This window comes from Cervus elaphus, chromosome 13, assembly GCF_910594005.1.
Source record: "Cervus elaphus chromosome 13, mCerEla1.1, whole genome shotgun sequence".
Lineage (NCBI taxonomy): Eukaryota > Metazoa > Chordata > Mammalia > Artiodactyla > Cervidae > Cervus > Cervus elaphus.
Window position 1 is genome coordinate 23,733,475 of NC_057827.1, and position 19,288 is coordinate 23,752,762.

Here is a 19,288-nt window from a genome sequence, read left to right on the forward strand (position 1 = left end):
CCAGTCTCCCAGGCCGGGAAACTCCTCACAGGTAGGACTACTCCTAGATCTTTCCAGACTCCTACCTAGATGGCAGTTTTGGAGCTTCAGAACCCAAAATTATGTTAATTTATTCTGTGGTTCCTCAATTATGTTCCACTTTGGAGTCACGCTGGGTTGTGGGGGGGGAGTGGTGTCTCCTCCCCAGCGGGGAAGAGTCACAAGTGAAGGCAAAACGCGGGGTGGGAATTCATAACAGTCCCTACTTCCCACGTCATCTTGTCCCCACAGCCTTGCTCTCATCACGTGGGTTCCTCCCTGCTCAACTCTGAAGCTGCCCTCCTCCAGGTGGGGCTGTGTCCCCTCAGATGGCAGCTCCTTCTAGTGATACTGCAAGGAGGAGAGGCCAGGATACTTCAGATTGTCCCAGGTGTGTCTTCAGGTTGCTGTGGAAGGAGGCTGTGGCCCTGAAGGTGTGTCCTGGGTCCCAGAGTCCCAGACTTTGGTCCTGAGCTCCCACCCATAGGCCCTGCTGACATGCTGGGCTTTAGAGCAAAGTGTTCACACCCACAGTTTTGGCATTTTTATCTGGGTTCCCACCTCCTAGTCATGCCACCTAGGGAAGGAATTTGATTCCATGGCCTTAGTTTTCTCATCTGTAAAATGGGGTTAGCAATAAAATCCACAGTTCCTTTTCTGAAACCCTTGGTGTCAGATCTGCTCCAGACAGGTGATATGGTGCATCTACTCTACATGACATCACATCCCACTGGGGTGTGAACACACCCTATATTCAGACATTAGTGTTTCTGCAACTGAACTTCTGAAATTTCACACTTAGTGAATTAAATAGAGATCATGAATTGTCTCATGTCTGTTCAGGTCAAATTTTGTTACCAAACAATTTTTCAAAAATTTGTTTTCGATTTTGAGAGACTTGAAGGGTTTGGATTGCAGATAAGGACCATCCTTCTCTGTGTCTCCATAGATAATGGCACACAGTCAGAGATCCACAATGTTCATGGTTTGAGGCCAGACTCAACCCAGCTCTGAGGTTTGGGATAAGACAATATCCTGACAAGGCCAACAGTGATGGGTGGGGAGAAACATTCAGGAGCAGCTGTGCTGTTACCCAAGCATTTGGGCTATTTGTTCTAACTTCACAGACCCTGAGCCTCAGCCGTCACAGCTCCCTGAGCCTTTCTAGGTGAATCTGTCTTAATCAGCTTCCAGAACTGGATCTTTTTACAGTGGCTACTCAGGAAGATCCTGCCACCCCAGTGACTGTGACCTGCCTGACTGTCACAACACCATGTCCAACTCGGGAACAACGCTATACCTGGCCGACTTGGACACCACCTGCCGGTTCCTCCGCCTGCCACAGATTGTTTCCACCTGCATGTCCTTCTCCCTGGTGGCCGACATGGGCATTCACAGGGGGTACATAGGTAACTGGTTTATGTCCATCTGGTGCTTCTGTTGTGCGGTGACTCTCATTATCTTCACAGTTGAGTTACGTAGGCTCCCTTCCGAGTTTCCTTTCTTCTGGTACTTATCCAACACCTACGCCTGCTACTCTGCCCTCCTCTGTCTCTCGGCCTCTGTCATCTACTCCATCACCTACATCCAGTTCCTGCCTTATGGTCCTTACAGGGACCGGGCCATTGCTGCTACTGCATTCTCCTGCATTGCGTCTGTGTTTTATGCCATAGAAGTGGTAAAAATGTGGGAACGCTGCAAGATCTACAAGACCACCTGCTATGTGCTCACCATGCCAGGCCTGCTGAAGGTACTGGAGACCTTCATGGCTGGCATCATCTTCTCCTTCATCATCAACACCTCCCTGTACCTGCACCAGCCAGCCCTGGAGTGGTGTGTGGCCATGTACTCCATCTGCTTCATCCCAGCGGCACTGGCCATCCTGCTGAACCTGGGAGAACGGGAATACAGGCTGCCTGGGCCCTTCCCCCTCTTCCAACTTGTGCTCACCTTGCTCTCCGTCCTCCTCTACATCAGCGCTCTGGTCCTCTGGCTGCTCTATCAGTTCAATGAGGAGTTCGGTGGACATCCTCAGCGGTCTAGTGATGAGCACTGCAGGGACGAGCTCACCTACGACATGTGCACCTGGGACCAGCGACTGGCTGTGGCCATCCTAACAGCCATCAACCTGCTGGCTTACGTGGCCGAACTGGTGTACTGGGCCCGCCAGGTCTCTGTGGAGACTAAGGCTCTGCCCAGGGTCTCCTGATCCCCTCTGCTCACAGGAGGTGTCCTTACAGAGTTCTGAAGTCCTCTTCTTGGCTCCCTCTCTCCCTCCTCACATCCTTCCTCCTTCATCTCACTCTGTTTTCAGTTTCCTTCTCCCCTTCTCCATCTCCTTCCTGTTTTCTTTGGTTGCCCACACACTGTTTTGCCTTTTTCTCTTGCTGCTCTCAACTTTTCTGCATTTTCTGCTTTTTGTCCTTTATCGGGTCATCCTTGGTTTTCCCATCTCCTGTGTCCTGACTACCTCTCCCCATTTTCCTTCTTCTGATCCATCAGGGCCTGAGACTCCTTCCTTCTCTGCCCACCGCCCCCTCCCACCTCCTAAGGTGCTGACTCCACAGCACACAGCCCTCTGTGCAGCTGTTCACACCCTGGGCCTCCGGAGGGGCCAAAAGCGTGTCTGTCCCCCCGGGGGTGCCTTAGTTGGTGTGTGTGGATTTGTGATTGGGGTAGTTAGTTAGGTATCAGACCCCCATTCTCACAGTGGATGAATGGTGCATCTCCCTTTTACTTAAAAGAAAAAATCTCTGGAGGTCAACAATTTTCAGTGGCAGAAATCTTAGAGATCCCTGGATCCTTAGGTCCCATCCGGTACTCAATCTTCCAAGAGATTGGTTGAAGTTTTTCAGGGTCACTAAACACCCATCACCCAGAGGGACTCTTAGAGAAAGCAAGGGATGAATGCCTTCTCTGAGGAATCAGAAAAGGAGTTGATGAAGAACCACAAGGTCTTGCAGACACCTATCTGCAGTATTGGTGAGGGGCAGTGATGTAGCCCTCCTGCCTCAGTGATCAAAACAGCAGGTCCTGCCTCTGCAGGGAGGAGACCATGGACACTGCAGCCTTAATGCTGTTGTTACCTTGATTTTTTTTTTGTTTGTTTTGTTTTTTACTTTTCTTGTCAGGGGTTCAGAATTTACTGGGTGGCCTTGTTCTTGAAAGGACATTTCTTTTCAAATTTTTTTTAGGCAGGTGTGTTGAGGTGGTGGGGAATTGCTGCTTATGTAGTTAAAGAAACTGAAGTGCTTTAGTGTGTGGTGCACACGTGTGTTTCTATGAGTCAGTTGCTTTCTACTATTGCTTCCTTGTGCTCTGGGCCCCAGGCATAATGTGATCTACATAATGTATTATATGTGTGTGTGTGTGTGTGCACATATATAAAATATGTGTGTGTGTTAAATTCCCTGGAGCTTCCTATCAGCTTTTGCTGGCAATCATAGAGAGAAGCCTTGTCTCTTGTTCTACATCATAATGTTCTTTTTTTCTACTCACCTAATATAAAGGACAAAGACAAAGCAAAACAAAATCAGCAGGTCCTAACTGCCCTCAATGTGTCTAGAGTTCAGAAGTAGCCTAGTCAACTTGGACTTCCATGCTCACCCAAAAACCCCCTCTGTGAACCGCACCCAGCGACTCCCCATGCCCCCTCAGGTTGAGGCTAGACCTTCAGCCCATTATAGGAAACTAGCGGTTTGGCCCCACTCCAAAGCCCCGAATCCTTAGCTATTAAAAACCTCTGCCAGCACTGGGATGCTCTCTTTAAAGGGGCCTGGATGTAGGCTCAGCGCGTGTGTGTATGTGCCTCCCCGACCCTGTTCGTGGATGAATTCGGAACAGCAGCCCTTTACTGTAACTGGAGGCCAGGAAGCCCCCACAAGCCATCTTCCTCCCCTGCTCTCAGCCACAGAGCCTCAGAGTCCAGCATTCTGGTGTCACCAGGGCCAGAGGGGCCAGGCTAGCAGAGCTGTGGGGGAGGGGAGGGGAGGGGAGAGGAGGGGAGGGGAGGGGAGGGGAGGGGAGGGGAGGACCCCCGCCCTGCTGCCCCTCACTCCTGTGCTGGGATGAACCATGTGATCTTCGCCCAGTGGCAGGTGCGGTTGGATGGGGAGGGCTCCCTGGAGGTGGTCCCCATGGCAGGCAAATTTTAAGAAGGAATGAAATAAAAATTGTATTTCAGGCAAGACAGGAAACATTTCAACATAATTCTTTTTCTCTGCCCTTTTGGGCCTCCTCCCTCCCCTCTAGAGTGCAGTGAGCCTCTGCAGTATGTGTTAACCTGACCTCCCCAAGGAGAGAAATACCTGCTCCACCATAAAGATGAATTTTTCTTCTTCTGGCCCCAGCCATGTGACTCCTTAGAAGATAACACTATTTACTTATGACCTTATTAATTTCACTAGCTATTTAACTTGTACTCTGCCTATTTGACAATATTGTTGTTTCTTGCATTAACAAATGTAATTTGTGAGATTGAGGCTCCAATAAAAATAATGATGACCAGGTGGGCCTGCTGGTGAACCTAGAGAAGGGAAGGGTGATGAGTGTGGTCAGGACCTCTGCTCCAGGGCTTACAACTCTAAATGCCTAAGTGGTTGGTCCAGGAACAAGCCAGTGACCCCAGCCTGATGCTTGTCAGGACTGAGAAAGCAGGCTGCACTGGGCAGGTGCCTCTCAGCCCAGCTGATGGTGTCTGTGAAGAAACGCTAACCCATGGGAACACGTTCAGGGCTGTGTCTGAACCACAGGGCACCAGGTTGAGCCCTGAGCCCTAGCCCACCTCCCACCTGCCACCTGACTCCTCTCACCTTGGCCATGGACCCTGGCCTGGATGTGCCCAAGGACAGAGGAGTCACTGTCTGGAAAGCACTGCTCAGAGGGTTGGGTCCCTGGTTTATACACACAGGACTTTCACCACTGAAGCATCCACCCAATACAAATCCAGTGTCACTTCCACATGGTGACCTGTCACCCATCTTTAGCTCATCCTCATGTCTGTCTCAACCCTGGATCTTTGACTTTCCAGGTTAAATGTCCCCATTTTTTCAATTTTTTTGCCTTTATCTGGATTGTATTTCACCTCTGCTCCACCAACAACCCCAACACCCTGGCCTCCTTGTCCCTTCTCTGCCCATGTCCCCCAAACCCATTCACAGTGGATTATTAACAAATGAGGAAAAGGTGGGAAGAAAACCAGAACTCAGCTGAGCCAGGGGGATCCAGCATGTCCTCCATCCCAGGGCTGGCTTTGGAAAGACCTGTACATTCCTGAGGCTCTGGCAAAATGAACTAGAAGACAGGGACGTGATCCCTTTCTGCCAACTAACCTTGGAGGAACCAAGGGAAATCTGGGGGGTGGTCTGAAGGGACTGTCTTCAGTGGCCAGGCCTTACTGAGCTCTCCTGGGGCACCTGTGACTCGGACCTGTTAGCTGGAGTAATGAGGGGATTGGGAAGTGTGCCTGCCCCTCTCACACCCTCTAGCCACCCCTCCTCCCCTCCTTCCTCTGCCCCCAGGCCCACCAGATGGAGAAAGACCTTCTATTCAGGGACAGGATTTTCCACCCTCACCTGCTGTCTCCAGGCACACGTCCCACCACCCTGCTCCCCAGCGCCCAGCCCCATCAGGACAGCATCACTGTCTCTGAAGGTGAGGATACAGCCAGTCTGGTCCCAGGAGTGATACGAATGTCGCCCGCTTCCTGCCCAATGTGCTGCTGTCTGGGCCAGGCTCCGTGGCCAAGAAACTTACTCACCTGGAACACAATTTCTCCTCTACGTGGAAAGAACACATGCTTTTCCTGCTGGGGGATGAGAGGGTTTGAGTGGCTTTGCTGAGAAACGGGAGAAAAGGGCAAATGCTAGCCTGGCCCAGCATCCTGAGTTCAAGGGGTACCTGTGTCACCTGGTAGAATCGCTGGTCTCCGTTACCAGATGGTGGAGCCCTGGAGACACTGGTGGGGACCTTGTTTAGGGTCCTGAACTTGACCCTTGCTCACGACCGGGCATCCTCACCTCTTCATCATCCTCCCATCTCCCAGAGTTTAGGGCTAGGACAGAGAGAGAGGGGTGCAGACTCCATCCTGCCAGCCAGCCCTAGCTCTGCCCCCGAAAGGTCCTCAGAGGGGGCTGGAAGCATTCTTCTTGATGGACCCCCATCTAGCACCCTCCGTCCGGAGGAAGAGCTCGGGCCAAGGGGGAGCTGGCAGGGCTGGTGGTTCGGTCTATCTTCACCCAGGACTCACTGGAGTCTACAGAAGGAGGGGTGGATTTTAAAGAAAATTATCTTTTTGTGAGTTAGCACCTGTCCTTTAAAAGAAGGAAAATTCTGGAAAACAGTGATCATGGCTGAGGTTCCCCAGCTGTTTGGAAGCCCCAGGAGCCTGGCCCGAGTGCAGCTGCAGGAAGGGCAGGACCTGGTTGTCAGAGGCTGAAGGCCAGGACCCGCTCATTAGTTCCCAGACTAGGAGGTCCTGAGCTATAGCCTTGCTGAGGTTCTGGTACTGATGTGTAGACTGGGCTAACAATAACCCTCCCAAGGTTAGTGTGAGAGTCAGAGACAATGATATGAAGGGCCAGGCAGAGAGAGGGGCCAGTGAAAGGCAGCCTTGAACAAAAATGCATCATGGTTTTGATGGAGGAGAAGGGGAATAACAGCGGGTGAGGGTGGGAGAAGGCACTAGGCCTGGAAATACTTTGTGGACCAGTTGCTTCTGGGTCCTTCAGGAAGATGACAATTTTCTTCCCAGATCTATTATGTCTGCCGCATAGGCTTTGATTGGAAGAAACACTCCAACTCAACAAACTGTACTTCCTGATATATTGCCAGGACCCAGTGTTTTGCCAGTTGAGCTGCTGTAACAGAACTCCATAGACTGGGCAGCTTAAAGAACAGACATTTACTTCTCAGAGTTCTGGAGACTAGGAAGTGCAAGATCAAAGTTCCTGGAAAGCTGAAATCTGATAAGGGCTCTCTTCCTGGTTTGCAGTCTTCCTGCTGTATGAGGCTATGTCCTCACACGATGGAGAGAGAAATCATCTCTCCTGTTTCTTCTCATAAGGGCACTAATCCCCTTCACACAGGCCACAGCCTCATGACCTAATTACCTCCTAGAAGCCCCACCTCAAATCCAACACATTGGTGATTTAGGCTTCAACATATGGATTTTGCAGGGACACAAACACTGAGTCTACAGAATTTGGCATTGGGAAAAAAGTTACCAATGAGTTTGAAAGTCTGGTGGAAAATCATTTGAACTCTAGTTTCCCCTTTCTTTTACACTCAGGTCCAGGGGCGAGGCCATGAACCAAAAATATTCAGTTACTGGTCAGATTCTGCCAATAAAAAGTGTTTTGAGTTCTAGCATGAGGAAATGGAATTCAATATATATGACACGTGTCATGTGCAAACCATGTTGTAGCATCTTGCAGTTTAAAACAAAGCAAAAGCAAACCCTTGGTCCTACACCTGCCCAGCTATTGTCCTTTGCACTCTTTCTCCACAAGCATCCTGAACATGATCTACACCCCTCTCTGAATCTTCCCTCCTCTCATCTGCTCTAACCCCCTCTCTGCCTTCTGTTCCCACCTCTCCATGGAAAATGTTCTCACCAGTTCACCACTGAGCAGCATGTGGGCAACTCAAGATATATTTACCCTCTCATCACCAGGTCTCTCAGCACAGTTCACCTGCTTCAGGAAACCTTCTCTGGAGTGATGATCCTCCTGCTGCTCAGACTCTCCTCCCTCTTTCTCCTCCTCTTCCTCCTCTCCATCATCTGAGGGTCTCAGGTCCTCAGGACTTGGGACTGGAAGCCATCTGTCATGTGTCAAACCCTATTCTTAGCACTGGGAATACACATACATGTTGGTTCTAGATTTTAGTGTTTATCTTTCTCATGTTTTATTTGAAACTGAACGCATTTTGCATTCTTCTTTATAATAGGGCCATAATAACATAACAATAACATATCAGGCCTTGTTTCAATACAAAAGTAATGCAGACTCAGTCACTCAGTCATGTCTGACTTTTTGTGACCCCATGGACTGTAGCCTGCCAGTTTCCTCTATCCATGGGATTTCCCAGAAAAGAATACTGGAGTGGGTTGCCATTTCCTTCTCCAGGGGGTCTTCCTGACCCAGGGATCAAGCCACTGTCTCCTGTGTCTCCTGCATTGGCAAGTAGGTTCTTTACTATTGAACCACCTAGAAATCCCACAAAAGCAATGGTTTCCTACAAATGGCTGCTAAGATTGACTCAAAAGAAGTGGAAAGTCAAGAATGTGCAAGAACAAGGGAATCTGGGACACCTCAGACTGTGGGGGCACCTGCAAGCAGTTTGTGTTTTTGACAAGAATCACTAGAGAGTTGGACCACTGGGAAGTGACTGAGGAAACTCTTATTATGAAAGAGAAACGTGTTCCCCACCAAGCAGAGGTGGTGGGGAAGGAGGGTCTGTGTGATCAGGAAGGATGTGACCAATAAACAGAAACTAGCAGCCAAGAGGGAACAAGCAGAGAGGGTGGACAGCGGGGAGGGAGCCAGCTTCCAGCTCCACGTCTGAGTCTCCAAGACTGGCAAGGCCAGGGGCCCCGGGAAGAGGGGGGCTGGGAGGGACAGGGGTCTCTGGCACCCCTCCTCCATCTAGCAGATGAGGAAACTGACTCAGCAGCAGTGAGTGCCCTCCTCAGGGGGTCGGGCCAGGTTTGTGCAGAACAAGGATGGATGGGGCAGAATCCCAGCCTGGAGGATGCTGCTGCTACTTATAACAAGCAGCATGGAGCTGTGGACAGACAGCCAGCCTGGGAAGGATGACGCCTGGGTCTTGTCTCTGACTCTGCCACACACAGGGTGACTCTGGACATGTCCTGACCCTCCCTGGGGTCCAGCTGCTCCTTCTCTATGATGAGAGGGTTGGACTAAGCAGAGGACATTTATGCTCTTTTTTGAGCTCCACAGTGAGGGGACTGGACCAGGCTTGGTATTATGACAAATGACCCTTAACTCCCCAACAGAAGGGATGGAGCAGCCATCCTCCTGAACCATGAGACTTGGACAGTGAGTCCCTCAGGTGAGTCCACCCTGGACAACAGGTCTTTAACTGAAGCAAAGAGGCATCTCCATCCTCCTGGGAAGTGAGGTCGCAGAGTTATATTCAATTTAATTCATGAAAATAGAAGAATATGAATTTCCTTCACTTAACTTATGGAAATATTTATAAATGCACACTTGCTCATATCCATGAAAAAATGAGTGAAAGTCAATTAGGAAAGAAATGAAAAATTTTATTCAAGCCAATATAAGAATTATAACCAGGAAGACATTCTTTCAGGAAGTTGTGAGAACTGTTCCAAAGAGGTAAATCGGGGCCACTATGTATGTGATTCAGGGAAGGGGTACATGCAAACAAGCACACTTCTTGACAAAGTTATTGATCTTCAAAAAGACCATATATCATAGTTAATGGTTTTAGTGCTTTTCTAGTATGGCAAGATTCAAGAAATTGGGTTTGTAAAAATTTCTACTAGAAATGTCTACATATCTGAGGGCTGGTTCTGCCAGTTTTCCCAGAGCACGAATTGTCTTATCGTGGTTTTGCCATGAATTCCTTCCAGGGTGGATTCCTAGGTCAGTGATGGCAATAGCTAATGACTTGATTCTTGTAGAACTGGGTTGTTTGAATATTCTTTATTACACAATCCTATGGCCATTCCCCTCTAAATTTCAAACAAGGCTTGGGAGACACTTTTGGCCAATTCATCCCCAGGTCCTAGGAATGCTCATTACCAGGAGGGGAGAGGATTTTTTATATAGGCCACTCAATGTGCTATTACTCAATTTCTGTTGCTGCTTCTGCTGCTGCTAAGTCGCTTCAGTTGTGTCCGACTCTGTGAGAACCCACAGACGGCAGCCCACCAGGCTCCCCTGTCCCTGGGATTCTCCAGGCAAGAACACTGGAGTGGGTTGCTATTGCCTTCTCCAATGCATGAAAGGGAAAAGTGAAAATGAAGCCGCTTCTGTTAACAGTAACCAAAAGCCTCTAGGCCACCTGTCTTACTAGTCTGTCAGCTCCAGGTAATGATTCCATCCTATTCCTTCTTCTCATATCTAGAGCCACACTATTACAATCATGGATCTTACAAACTATACATGAAGTCAATCGTTTCAAGTCACCTTGTCATTATTATTTTTATTGGAGGCTCAGCCATACATTTGATAATGCAAGAAACAATAATTTTGTAAAAAAAAAAAAAAAAAACAAAAGCAAAGTACAGAAAACATAGCTAGTTGGAAAGTGTTCTGCCTATGCTTTCCTCTTTGAGTTTTGTAGTGTCCAGTCTCACATTTAGGTCCTTAATCCATTTTGAGCTTATTTTTGTATATGCAGTTTAAAAATGATTTAATTTCATTCTTTATATGTAGCTGTCCAGTTTTTCTGGCACCATTTGTTGAAGAGACTGTCTTCCCAACAATTAGTAGCCTTGCCTCCTTTGTCATAGATTAATTGTCGATAGGGTTTCCCAGATGGTGCTAGTGGCAAAGAACCTGCCTGCCAATGCGGGAGATATAAGAGACCCAGTTCAGTCACTGGGTCTGTAGGCTCATGGACTTATTTCTCAGTTTTCTGTTCTGTTCCATTGATCTATAATTTCTATTTTTGTGCCAGTATCATACTCTTTTGATGACTGTAGTTTTGTAGCATGCTCTGAAGTCAAGGAGCCTGATTCTCCCAGCTCCACTTCTCTTTCTGAAGATTGTTTTGGCTATTCAGGGTCTTTTGTGTCTCCATACAGATTTTGAGATTTTTTTGTACTAGTTCTGTGAAAAATTTCATTGGTAATTTGATAGGGATTGCATTGAATCTATAGGTTGCCCTGCCTGTCATAAATCACAGCAATATCTTTTTTTTTTAATTTGTCTCTAGGAATAATGGAAATAAAAACAGAAATAAATAAATGGGACCTACTTAAACTTTAAAGCTTTTGCAGGCAAAGGAAACAATAAATAAAATGAAAAGACAACCCACAGATTGGGAGAAAATATTTGCAAATGATTTGACCAATAAGGGATTAGTCTCCAAAATTTATGAAAAGCTTGTGACATATAGCAGTATCAAAACAAACAATCCACTCAAAAAATGGGCAGAAAACATAAGACATTTCTCCAAGATATACAGATAGCAATAGGTACATGAAAAGATGTTCAACATTGTTATTTATTAGAGAAATGCAAATCAAAACAATGTGATATCACCTCTCACCAGCCAGAATGACTATCATCAAAAAATCCACACAAACAATAGATGCTGGAGAGGGTGTGGAGAGACGGGAGCCCTCCTACACAGTTGGTGGGAATGTAAATTGATACACCCACTATGAAGAATAGTATATGAAAGTCGTTCAGCTGTGTCTGACTCTCTGCAACCCCATGGACTGTAGCCTGCCAGGCACCTCTGTCCATGAGATTCTTTAGGCAAGAATTCTGGAGTGGGTAGCCATTCCCTTTTCCAGAGGATCTCAACCCAGGGATTGAACCCAGGTCTCCTGCATTGCAGGTGGATTCTTTACTGCCTGAGCCATCAGGGAAGCCCAGAGAACACTATGAGGATTCCTTAAAAAACTAAAAATAGAGCTACCATATGACCCTCCAATCACATTCGTAGGCAAATATCTGGAGAAAAACATTATCTGGAAAGATACATGCACCCCAATGTTCATTGCAGCACTGTTTGCAATAGCCAAGACATGGAAGCAGCCTAAATGTTCATCAATGGAGGAATGGATAAAGAGGGGTCCATTCCCTAGCTACCCACCCCCACACCTCCAACCCCCACCCCCCAATACCACCAACTAAGACACCACCAGGGGTACAGACACGCTTTGGTAATGAGGCCCCTCCGGAGGCCCAGGGTGTGAACAGCTGCACAGAGGGCTGTGTGCTGTGGAGTCAGCACCTCAGGAGATGGGAGAGGGCGGTGGGCAGAGAAGGAAGGCGTCTCAGGCCCTGATGGATCAGAAGGAAAATGGGGAGAAGTGGTCAGGACACAGGAGATGAGAAAGCCAAGGATGACCAGGAAAGGGGCAAAAAAGCAGAAAATGTAAAAAAGATGAAAGAAGCAAGAGAAAGAGGCAAAACGGGATGTGGGCAACAAAACAAGAAGGAGACACAGCAGAAGGAGGGAAGGAAACATAAAGAGAGTGAGATGAATGGGAAAGAATGTGAGGAGGGAGAGGGGAGCCAGGAAGAGGACATCATAGGATGTCTTCACTCTGTGAAGACATGGGATAGGACTGGACAGAATCAGGAGCACTGGAGACATCCTCAGTCCCTTCGGAAACCTGGCGGGCCCAGTACACCAGGTTGATCCTGTACATCAGCAGGTTGATGGCTGTCAGGATGGCCACAGCCAATAGGCGATCCCAGAGGCACATCACATGTCATAGGCGAGCTCATCACTGCAGCTCACAACACTGAACCGCTGGGACTGCCCCCCGAACCCCTCACTGAACTGGCAGAGAGGCCAGAGGATCACAGTGCTGATATAGAGGAGGATGGAAAACAAGGTGAGCACAAGCTGGAAAATGGGGTACGGGATGCACAGTCTACATTCCCGTTCACTCAGTTTCAACAGGAGGACCACAGCTCCTAGGATGAAGCAGACGGAGTACACAGCCACACACCACACCAGGGCGTGTGGGGCACAACAGGGTGCAGGTACAGGGAGGGGCTACTGATGAAGGCAAAGATGACACCAGCCACAAAGGTCTCCAGCACCGTCAGCAGGCCTGGCACGGTGTGCCCGTAGCAGATGATGTCATCGAGATCATACTAATTCCACGTGAAGGCCACATCCAAGGCATAAAACACAGATGCAATGCAGGAGAAGGCAGTGGCGGCAATGGCCCAGTCCTGGTAAGGACCATAAGGCAGGAACTGGACATATGCAATGGAGTAGATGATGGAGGCTGAGAGGCAGACGACGGTGGCGTAGCAGGCATAGGTAAAGGGGAAGCTGTACCAGTAGAAAGGAAACCAGGACAGGGGATCACATAACTCAGCAATGGAGATGATGAGGGTCACAGCAAAACAGATGCACCAGATGGACATGGACCAGTCACCTATGACTCCTCTCCAAATGCCCATGTCAGCCACCAGGAAGAAGGCCACGCAGGTGGAGAAGAGCTGTGGCAGATGGAGAAGGCAGCACACCTTGCCCCATTCATCCTTTTCTGGGGATGTCACCCTGGTGGGCATGGTGTTGTGAAATCTGGCAGGTCACAGTCACCAGTATGGCAGTGGTCTTCACTAATGACCCATCAGAGAAAGATCCAGCTCTGGAGGCAGATCAAGTCAGATGCCTGGAGAAGGCTCAGGGCCCTGTGACGGCTGAGGTTCAGGGTCTGCGGAGTTGGAACCAATGGCTCAGACACGTGGGTAACTGCACAGCCTCTCCAGAATGGTTCTCCCCACCCATCAGCCTTGGCCTTGTCCGGAGACTTGTCTTATCCCAAACCTCACAGCTGGGTTGGGTCTGGCCACAATCTATGAACACTTTGGCTCTCTCTGAGCTGTGTGGCATTATCTACAGAAACACAGGGTTGGATGGTCCTTATCTGCAATCCTATCCCTTGAAGTCTCTCAACATTGAAAACAAATTTTTTAAAAATTATTTGGTAATAAAATTAGACCTGAACAGATATTAGAGAATTTATGATCTCTATTTATTTCCCTTAGTGTGAATGTTCAAAAGTTCAGTTTCAGAAACACCAATGTGTATGATTATATGGTGCTCTCAGACCCCAGTGGGGTGTGATGTCATGTAGAATAGATGTACCATGCCATCTGTCTGGAGCTGAAAAATCTTGAATTCTGGAGCATATCTAACCCCAAGGATTAAAAAAAAAAAATGGACTGTGGATTGTACTGCTAACCCCATTTATTGATGAGAAAACTAAGGCTGGGGGACTTAAGTGTCTTCCCTAATGTCAACACCCTAGGAAAAGAGAACCCCAGATAAAAATCCCAAAGCTGTGGGTGTGAGCACTTTCCTTTACAGCCCAGCATGTCAGCAGGCCCACAGGTAGGAGCCCAGGACCAAAGCTTGGTGCTCTGGAACCCAGGACACACCTTCAGGATCACTGCCTCCTTCCACAGCAACCTGAAGACACACATGTCCCAGCCTCTACTCCCCGCAGCCATCACTAGAAGGAGCTGCCATCTGAGGGGACACAGCCCCACCTGGAGGAGGGCAGCTTCAGGGGTGAACAGGGAGGAGCCATGGGGTGAGAGCAAGGCCGTAGGGACAAGATAACACAGAAAGTAGGAACTATTTGAACCCCTGCTCTCAATTTTGCTTTCACATGTGACTTTTCCCCACTGGGGCAGGGAAACCCCAACCCAGCATGATTCAAGGTGGAGCCTCATGGAGGAAACACAGAATAAACTAACATAATGTTTGGCTCTTAAGCTCCAAAGCTGCCATCCAGGTGTGAGTCTGAAAAGATCTAGAAGTACTCCTACCTGAGTGAGGATTTTCCTGCCCTGGGAGACTGGTTAGCAGCTTCCAAGCTGGGAAGAAGGGATTGGAAATGAACAAGGATGCTGTGTCTGATGCTGATGGGGAGGCTTTGGCTCCATTTAATGGCACAGAGGGAGGCACTGGAGAAGGAGAGGCATGGAGTTTCTAGCTGGGTGACCCTGGACAAGGCTGTGCCCTCTCTGGGCCTCAGTTCCCCCACCTGAAAAGTAGGAGGTTTGCCTGGGATTCTCCAGCAGTCCCTCCTCCACTCTAATTGTGAACCTGGACGTGGTGCTCCCATCAGAGCACAGCCTTGGTGTGGCTGAGCCCTGTCTGCCCTGCAGCCAGGCATGTGGACTGGAAGACTGGGAGCCGGGAAGGTCATGGCCGGGACAGAGGAAGGAGGAGGAGCTGAGATTGACGCTCAGAGTTTCAGGGAGGCTGTGGGGTGTGGAGGAAACTGGTAAGTTACTGTACAGAGTCTCAGTTTTCTCATGTGTGCAATGGGCTTAATACCTACTATATGTCAATTTAATGAATGAAGCTGTATGAAGGGCTTACAGGGGATCTGGCACCTGACCACACTGGAATCATGCCAGCTACCTGTTCCCCTTCCCCTCCCCCTCAAAGAGGACCCATATGGCCCTGGCCCCACTCTGGACATAAGCACATGCAAGCTTGATTTGTTCCAGATCAAGGCTTGCAAACCTGTGTGTCCTGGAAGTGGCCCAGGGATTTGTTTGGTGTTCCTTCACAGTGTTTTCAGGAAGAGATGGTATAGAATTGGTTTTATTTCTTCCCGAAGTGTTTGATAGATGCAATGTTTTTTCATTGCATATGAAAATCCAGATTTCCAGATCCTTTACGAGTCTCATAAAATCAGCTGCTATGCCATTTATACTGATTTTCACTGTCATCTTTGTTAAGTATTTTCTATATTTTCTTCTTCTCATGTATAATTGACACAAAGCAAAACTATTTTAAAAGAACTAAACTAAAAGATGTTTTATTTTCTTGGGCTCCTAAATCACTGCAGGTGGTGACTGCAGCCACAAAATTAAAAGACGTTTGCTCCTTGGAAGAAAAGTTATGGCAAACAGAGACAGTGTATTAAAAAGCAGAGACATTATTTTGCCAACGAAGGTTCATATAGTCAAAGCTATGGTTTTTCCAGGGAAGGACTGATGTTGAAATTGAAACTCCAATACTTTGGCCACCTGATGCGAAGAACTGACTCATTGGAAAAGACCCTGATGCTGGGAAAGATTGAAGGCAGGAGGAGAAGGGACAACAGAGGATGAGATGGTTGGATGGCATCACCGACTCGATGGACATGAGTCTGAGCAAGCTCTGGGAGCTGGTGATGGACAGGGAAGCCTGGTGTGCTGCAGTCCATGGGGTCACTAAAAGTCCAACATGACTGAGCGACTGAACTGATGGTTTTTCCAGTAGTCATGTACAGATGTGAGAGTTGGACCGTAAAGAAGGCTGAACGCTGAAGAATTGATGCTTTTGAACTGTGGTGTTGGAGAAGACTCTTGAGAGTCCCTTGGACTGCAAGGAGATCAAACCAGTCAATCCTAAAGGAAATCAATTCTGAATATTCATCAGAAGGACTGATGGTGAAGCTGAAGCTCCGATACTTTGGCCACCTGATGTAAAGAGTTGACTCATTAGAAAAGACCCTGATGCTGAGAAAGATTGAAGGCAGAAGGAGAAGGGGGCGACAGAGGATGAGATGGTTGGATGGCATCACTGACTCAATGGATAGGAGTTTGAGCAAGCTCCAGGAGACAGGGAAGGACAGGGAAGCCTGGCGTGCTGCAGTCCATTGTGTCGCAAAGAGTTGGGCACAACTGAGCAACTGAACAGCAACAGATGATTATCTCACATGTCCTGGTTTTCCCTCTTGGGCATGGCCAGGCTACCTAGCCTGCTCACAGGAGCATCTATCCCTCCACCCAGGGAACATCCATGTCCTCAACCTCATGTAGAGCCTTCAACACCTTTCACATGCTCTGACATCATATGTAGATATGTGGGTACAGACAAGCACACATGTTTGTAGAGCATATCTGTCTCTTTTTTCCTTCCTGTTTTATAAACATGAGACCATGTCATGCACACAGCATCTTGCTTTTCCACCAACCCCAACAGGTGCAGCTGGTCCTCTCCAGGGGCCCTAGTCCTCTCCATCCCCTTTACTTATTTCCTTCCCTCCTGCCTCCTGTGGGTGTTTGGACTGATCACCTTTCTTTAGATCAGTGGATCCTCCCCTGTGAGTCTCAGACACTGGGGGACACAGGATATGGCCAGGGGTCCTGGGATCCATGTGGTCATCATGATCTAGAGCAGGAAGTAGGCAAGCATTTCTGGAAACTTTTTAAAAATATGACAAGGAGTGTATTATTCATCTCTAGTATCAAGAAAATAGATAGAAATTCTACAACTTAATAATAGACAACACAATTAGAAATCTACCAAACTTCCTAAGATGTTTTAGTTTATCTTACTAACTTACAGAAGAGTCCAAAATGCAGCACTTGGGTGCAGTCTCAAAAATGACAGAATGATCTTGGTTCATTTCTAAGGCAAGCCATTCAACATCATGATAATCCAAGGCTAGACCCAGCCCTTGATACTGAAGAAACTGAAGTTGACCAGTTCTATGAAGACTTATGGAGAAGGCAATGGCACCCCACTCCAGTACTCTTGCCTGGAAAATCCCATGGACATAGGAGCCTGGTCGCTAAGAGTCAGACACAACTGAGCCACTTCATTTTCACTTTTCACTTTCTTGTTTTGGAGGAGGAAATGGCAACCCACTCCAGTGTTCTTGCCTGGAGAATCCCAGGGACGGGGGAACCTGGTAGACTGACATCTATGGGGTTGCACAGAGTCGGACATGACTGAAGTGACTTAGCAGCAGCAGCATGAAGACTTACAACACCTTCTAGAACTAACACCAAAAGAAGATGCCCTTTTCATCATATGGGATTGTAATACAGAAGTAGGAATTCAAGAGACACCCGGGATAAGAGGCCAACACATTTTGGCTGTGAAGTACAAAATGAAGCAGGGCAAAGGCTAACAGCTTTGTCAAGAAAACACACTGGTCATAGCAAACACCATTTTCCAACAACACAAGAGGTGACTCTACATATGAACATCACCAAATGGTCAATACTGAAATCAGATTAATTATGTTCTTTGCAGCTGAAGACAGAGAAGCTCTATACAGTCAGCAAACAAGAACTGGAGCTGACTGGGGCTCAAATCATCAGCTCATTATTAGAAAATTCAGGTTCAGATTGAAGAAAAGTAGGGAAAGCCATGAGGCCATCCAGTTATGACCTAAATCAAATCCCTTGTGATTATACAGTGGAGGTGATGAATGGATTCAAGCGGTTAGATCTGATAGACAGAGTGCCTGAAGAACTATGGATGGAAGTTTGTAACACTGTACAGGAGGCAGTGACCAAAATTGTCCCAAAGAAAAAGAAATGCAAGAAGGCAAAGTGGTTGTCTGAAGAGACCTTACAAATAGCCGAGGAAAGAAGAGAAGCAAAAGGCAAAGGAGAAAGGGAAAGATGCACCCAACTGAATGCAGAGTTCCAGAGAATAACAAAGAGAAATAGAAAAGGTCTTCTTAAATGCACAATGCAAAGAGACAGAGGAAAACAATAAAATGGAAAGACTAGAGAATTTTTCAAGAAAATTGGAGAGATCAAGGGAGCATTTCATGCAAGGACGGGCACAATAAAGGGCAGAAATGGTAAGACCTAACATAAGCAGAAGAGATTAAGAAGAGGTAGCAAAAATACACAGAACTATACAAAAAAAGGTCTTAGACATGATGGTGTGATCCCTCACCTAGAGGTGGACACGCCGGAGTGTAAAGTCAAGTGGGCCTTAAGAAGTATTACTATGTACAAAGTTAGTGGTGAGATCAGGGTTCGGTTATAAGGTAGAGGACTGAATTGAAATCCTAAAGTGGTCTCTCCACTCAGGGATGCTCTGATGCTGTGGTTTGGGAAGGAAACAATCTGGGGTAATTAAATGCTCAGAGAGGCTACAAGGTTTTTCTGAATGAGCTTCTCCTGATGCCAAGGGAAGTCACTATTCCAGATGGAAAACACAAAGAGATTCTCAGATCCACACTCCCTCACTTACTCGGTTTGGTTCAGCAATATTAGGAGACCCTACTTCTTCAGAAGACATGAAAGAGCCCCTTGGAAACTCTTAACCTTTTATGACACAAAAATCTCTTTGAGAATATGACTATACCAAAAATATGCATGCACATACCCTGGAAATGTTGCACTCACTATGAGGGCTCTGTAGCCCTCCTATAACCCATCCCAGAACATGAGTGGATCCACAGAGCACAGAGCAGAAAGCGGCCTTGGAGGAGTAAGTCAGTTGATTCTTACACCACCTTTCTCTCAGGTGTGGGTGAGCAGAGTCCTGGGCTCATACTCAGGGCTCCCCTTGTGGATCTTCCAAATGCCAGAGGTCCCCATATAGACAAGAGAGTCCTCTGGAGCACCAGTCCCCAAACTTTTTGGCACCAGGGACCTGTTTTGTGAAAGATGATTTTTCCACGGACCAGAGGGAAGGCTGTGGTTTCAGGATGATTGAAGCACGTTGCATTTATTGTGAACTTTATTTCTATTATTATTATTATTATTTTTACCTTTTTATTTGTATTATTATCTTTATTTCTATTTCTATTATTATTGCATTGTGA

The 19,288-nt window shown here is 47.5% G+C and overlaps 1 protein-coding gene and 1 pseudogene across 1 annotated transcript; one reads left to right on the forward strand and one right to left on the reverse strand.

The window, feature by feature from the left end:
• The first annotated feature begins 1,378 nt into the window (after nt 1-1,378).
• LOC122706224 (myeloid-associated differentiation marker-like) lies at nt 1,379-2,301 on the forward strand. The gene has a single exon (XM_043921300.1). It carries the CDS (start codon nt 1,379-1,381, stop codon nt 2,225-2,227), a length of 849 nt encoding a protein of 282 aa, XP_043777235.1. The 3' UTR covers nt 2,228-2,301.
• Nucleotides 2,302-11,805: 9,504 nt separating this feature from the next.
• Nucleotides 11,806-13,598, reverse strand: LOC122706212 (annotated as a pseudogene).
• Nucleotides 13,599-19,288: the final 5,690 nt, after the last annotated feature.

Bases quoted from the DNA above. Each gene is read 5' to 3' on its own strand.
- LOC122706224 (XM_043921300.1), top strand. From the start codon at position 1,379: ATGTCCTTCTCCCTGGTGGCCGACATGGGCATTCACAGGGGGTACATA.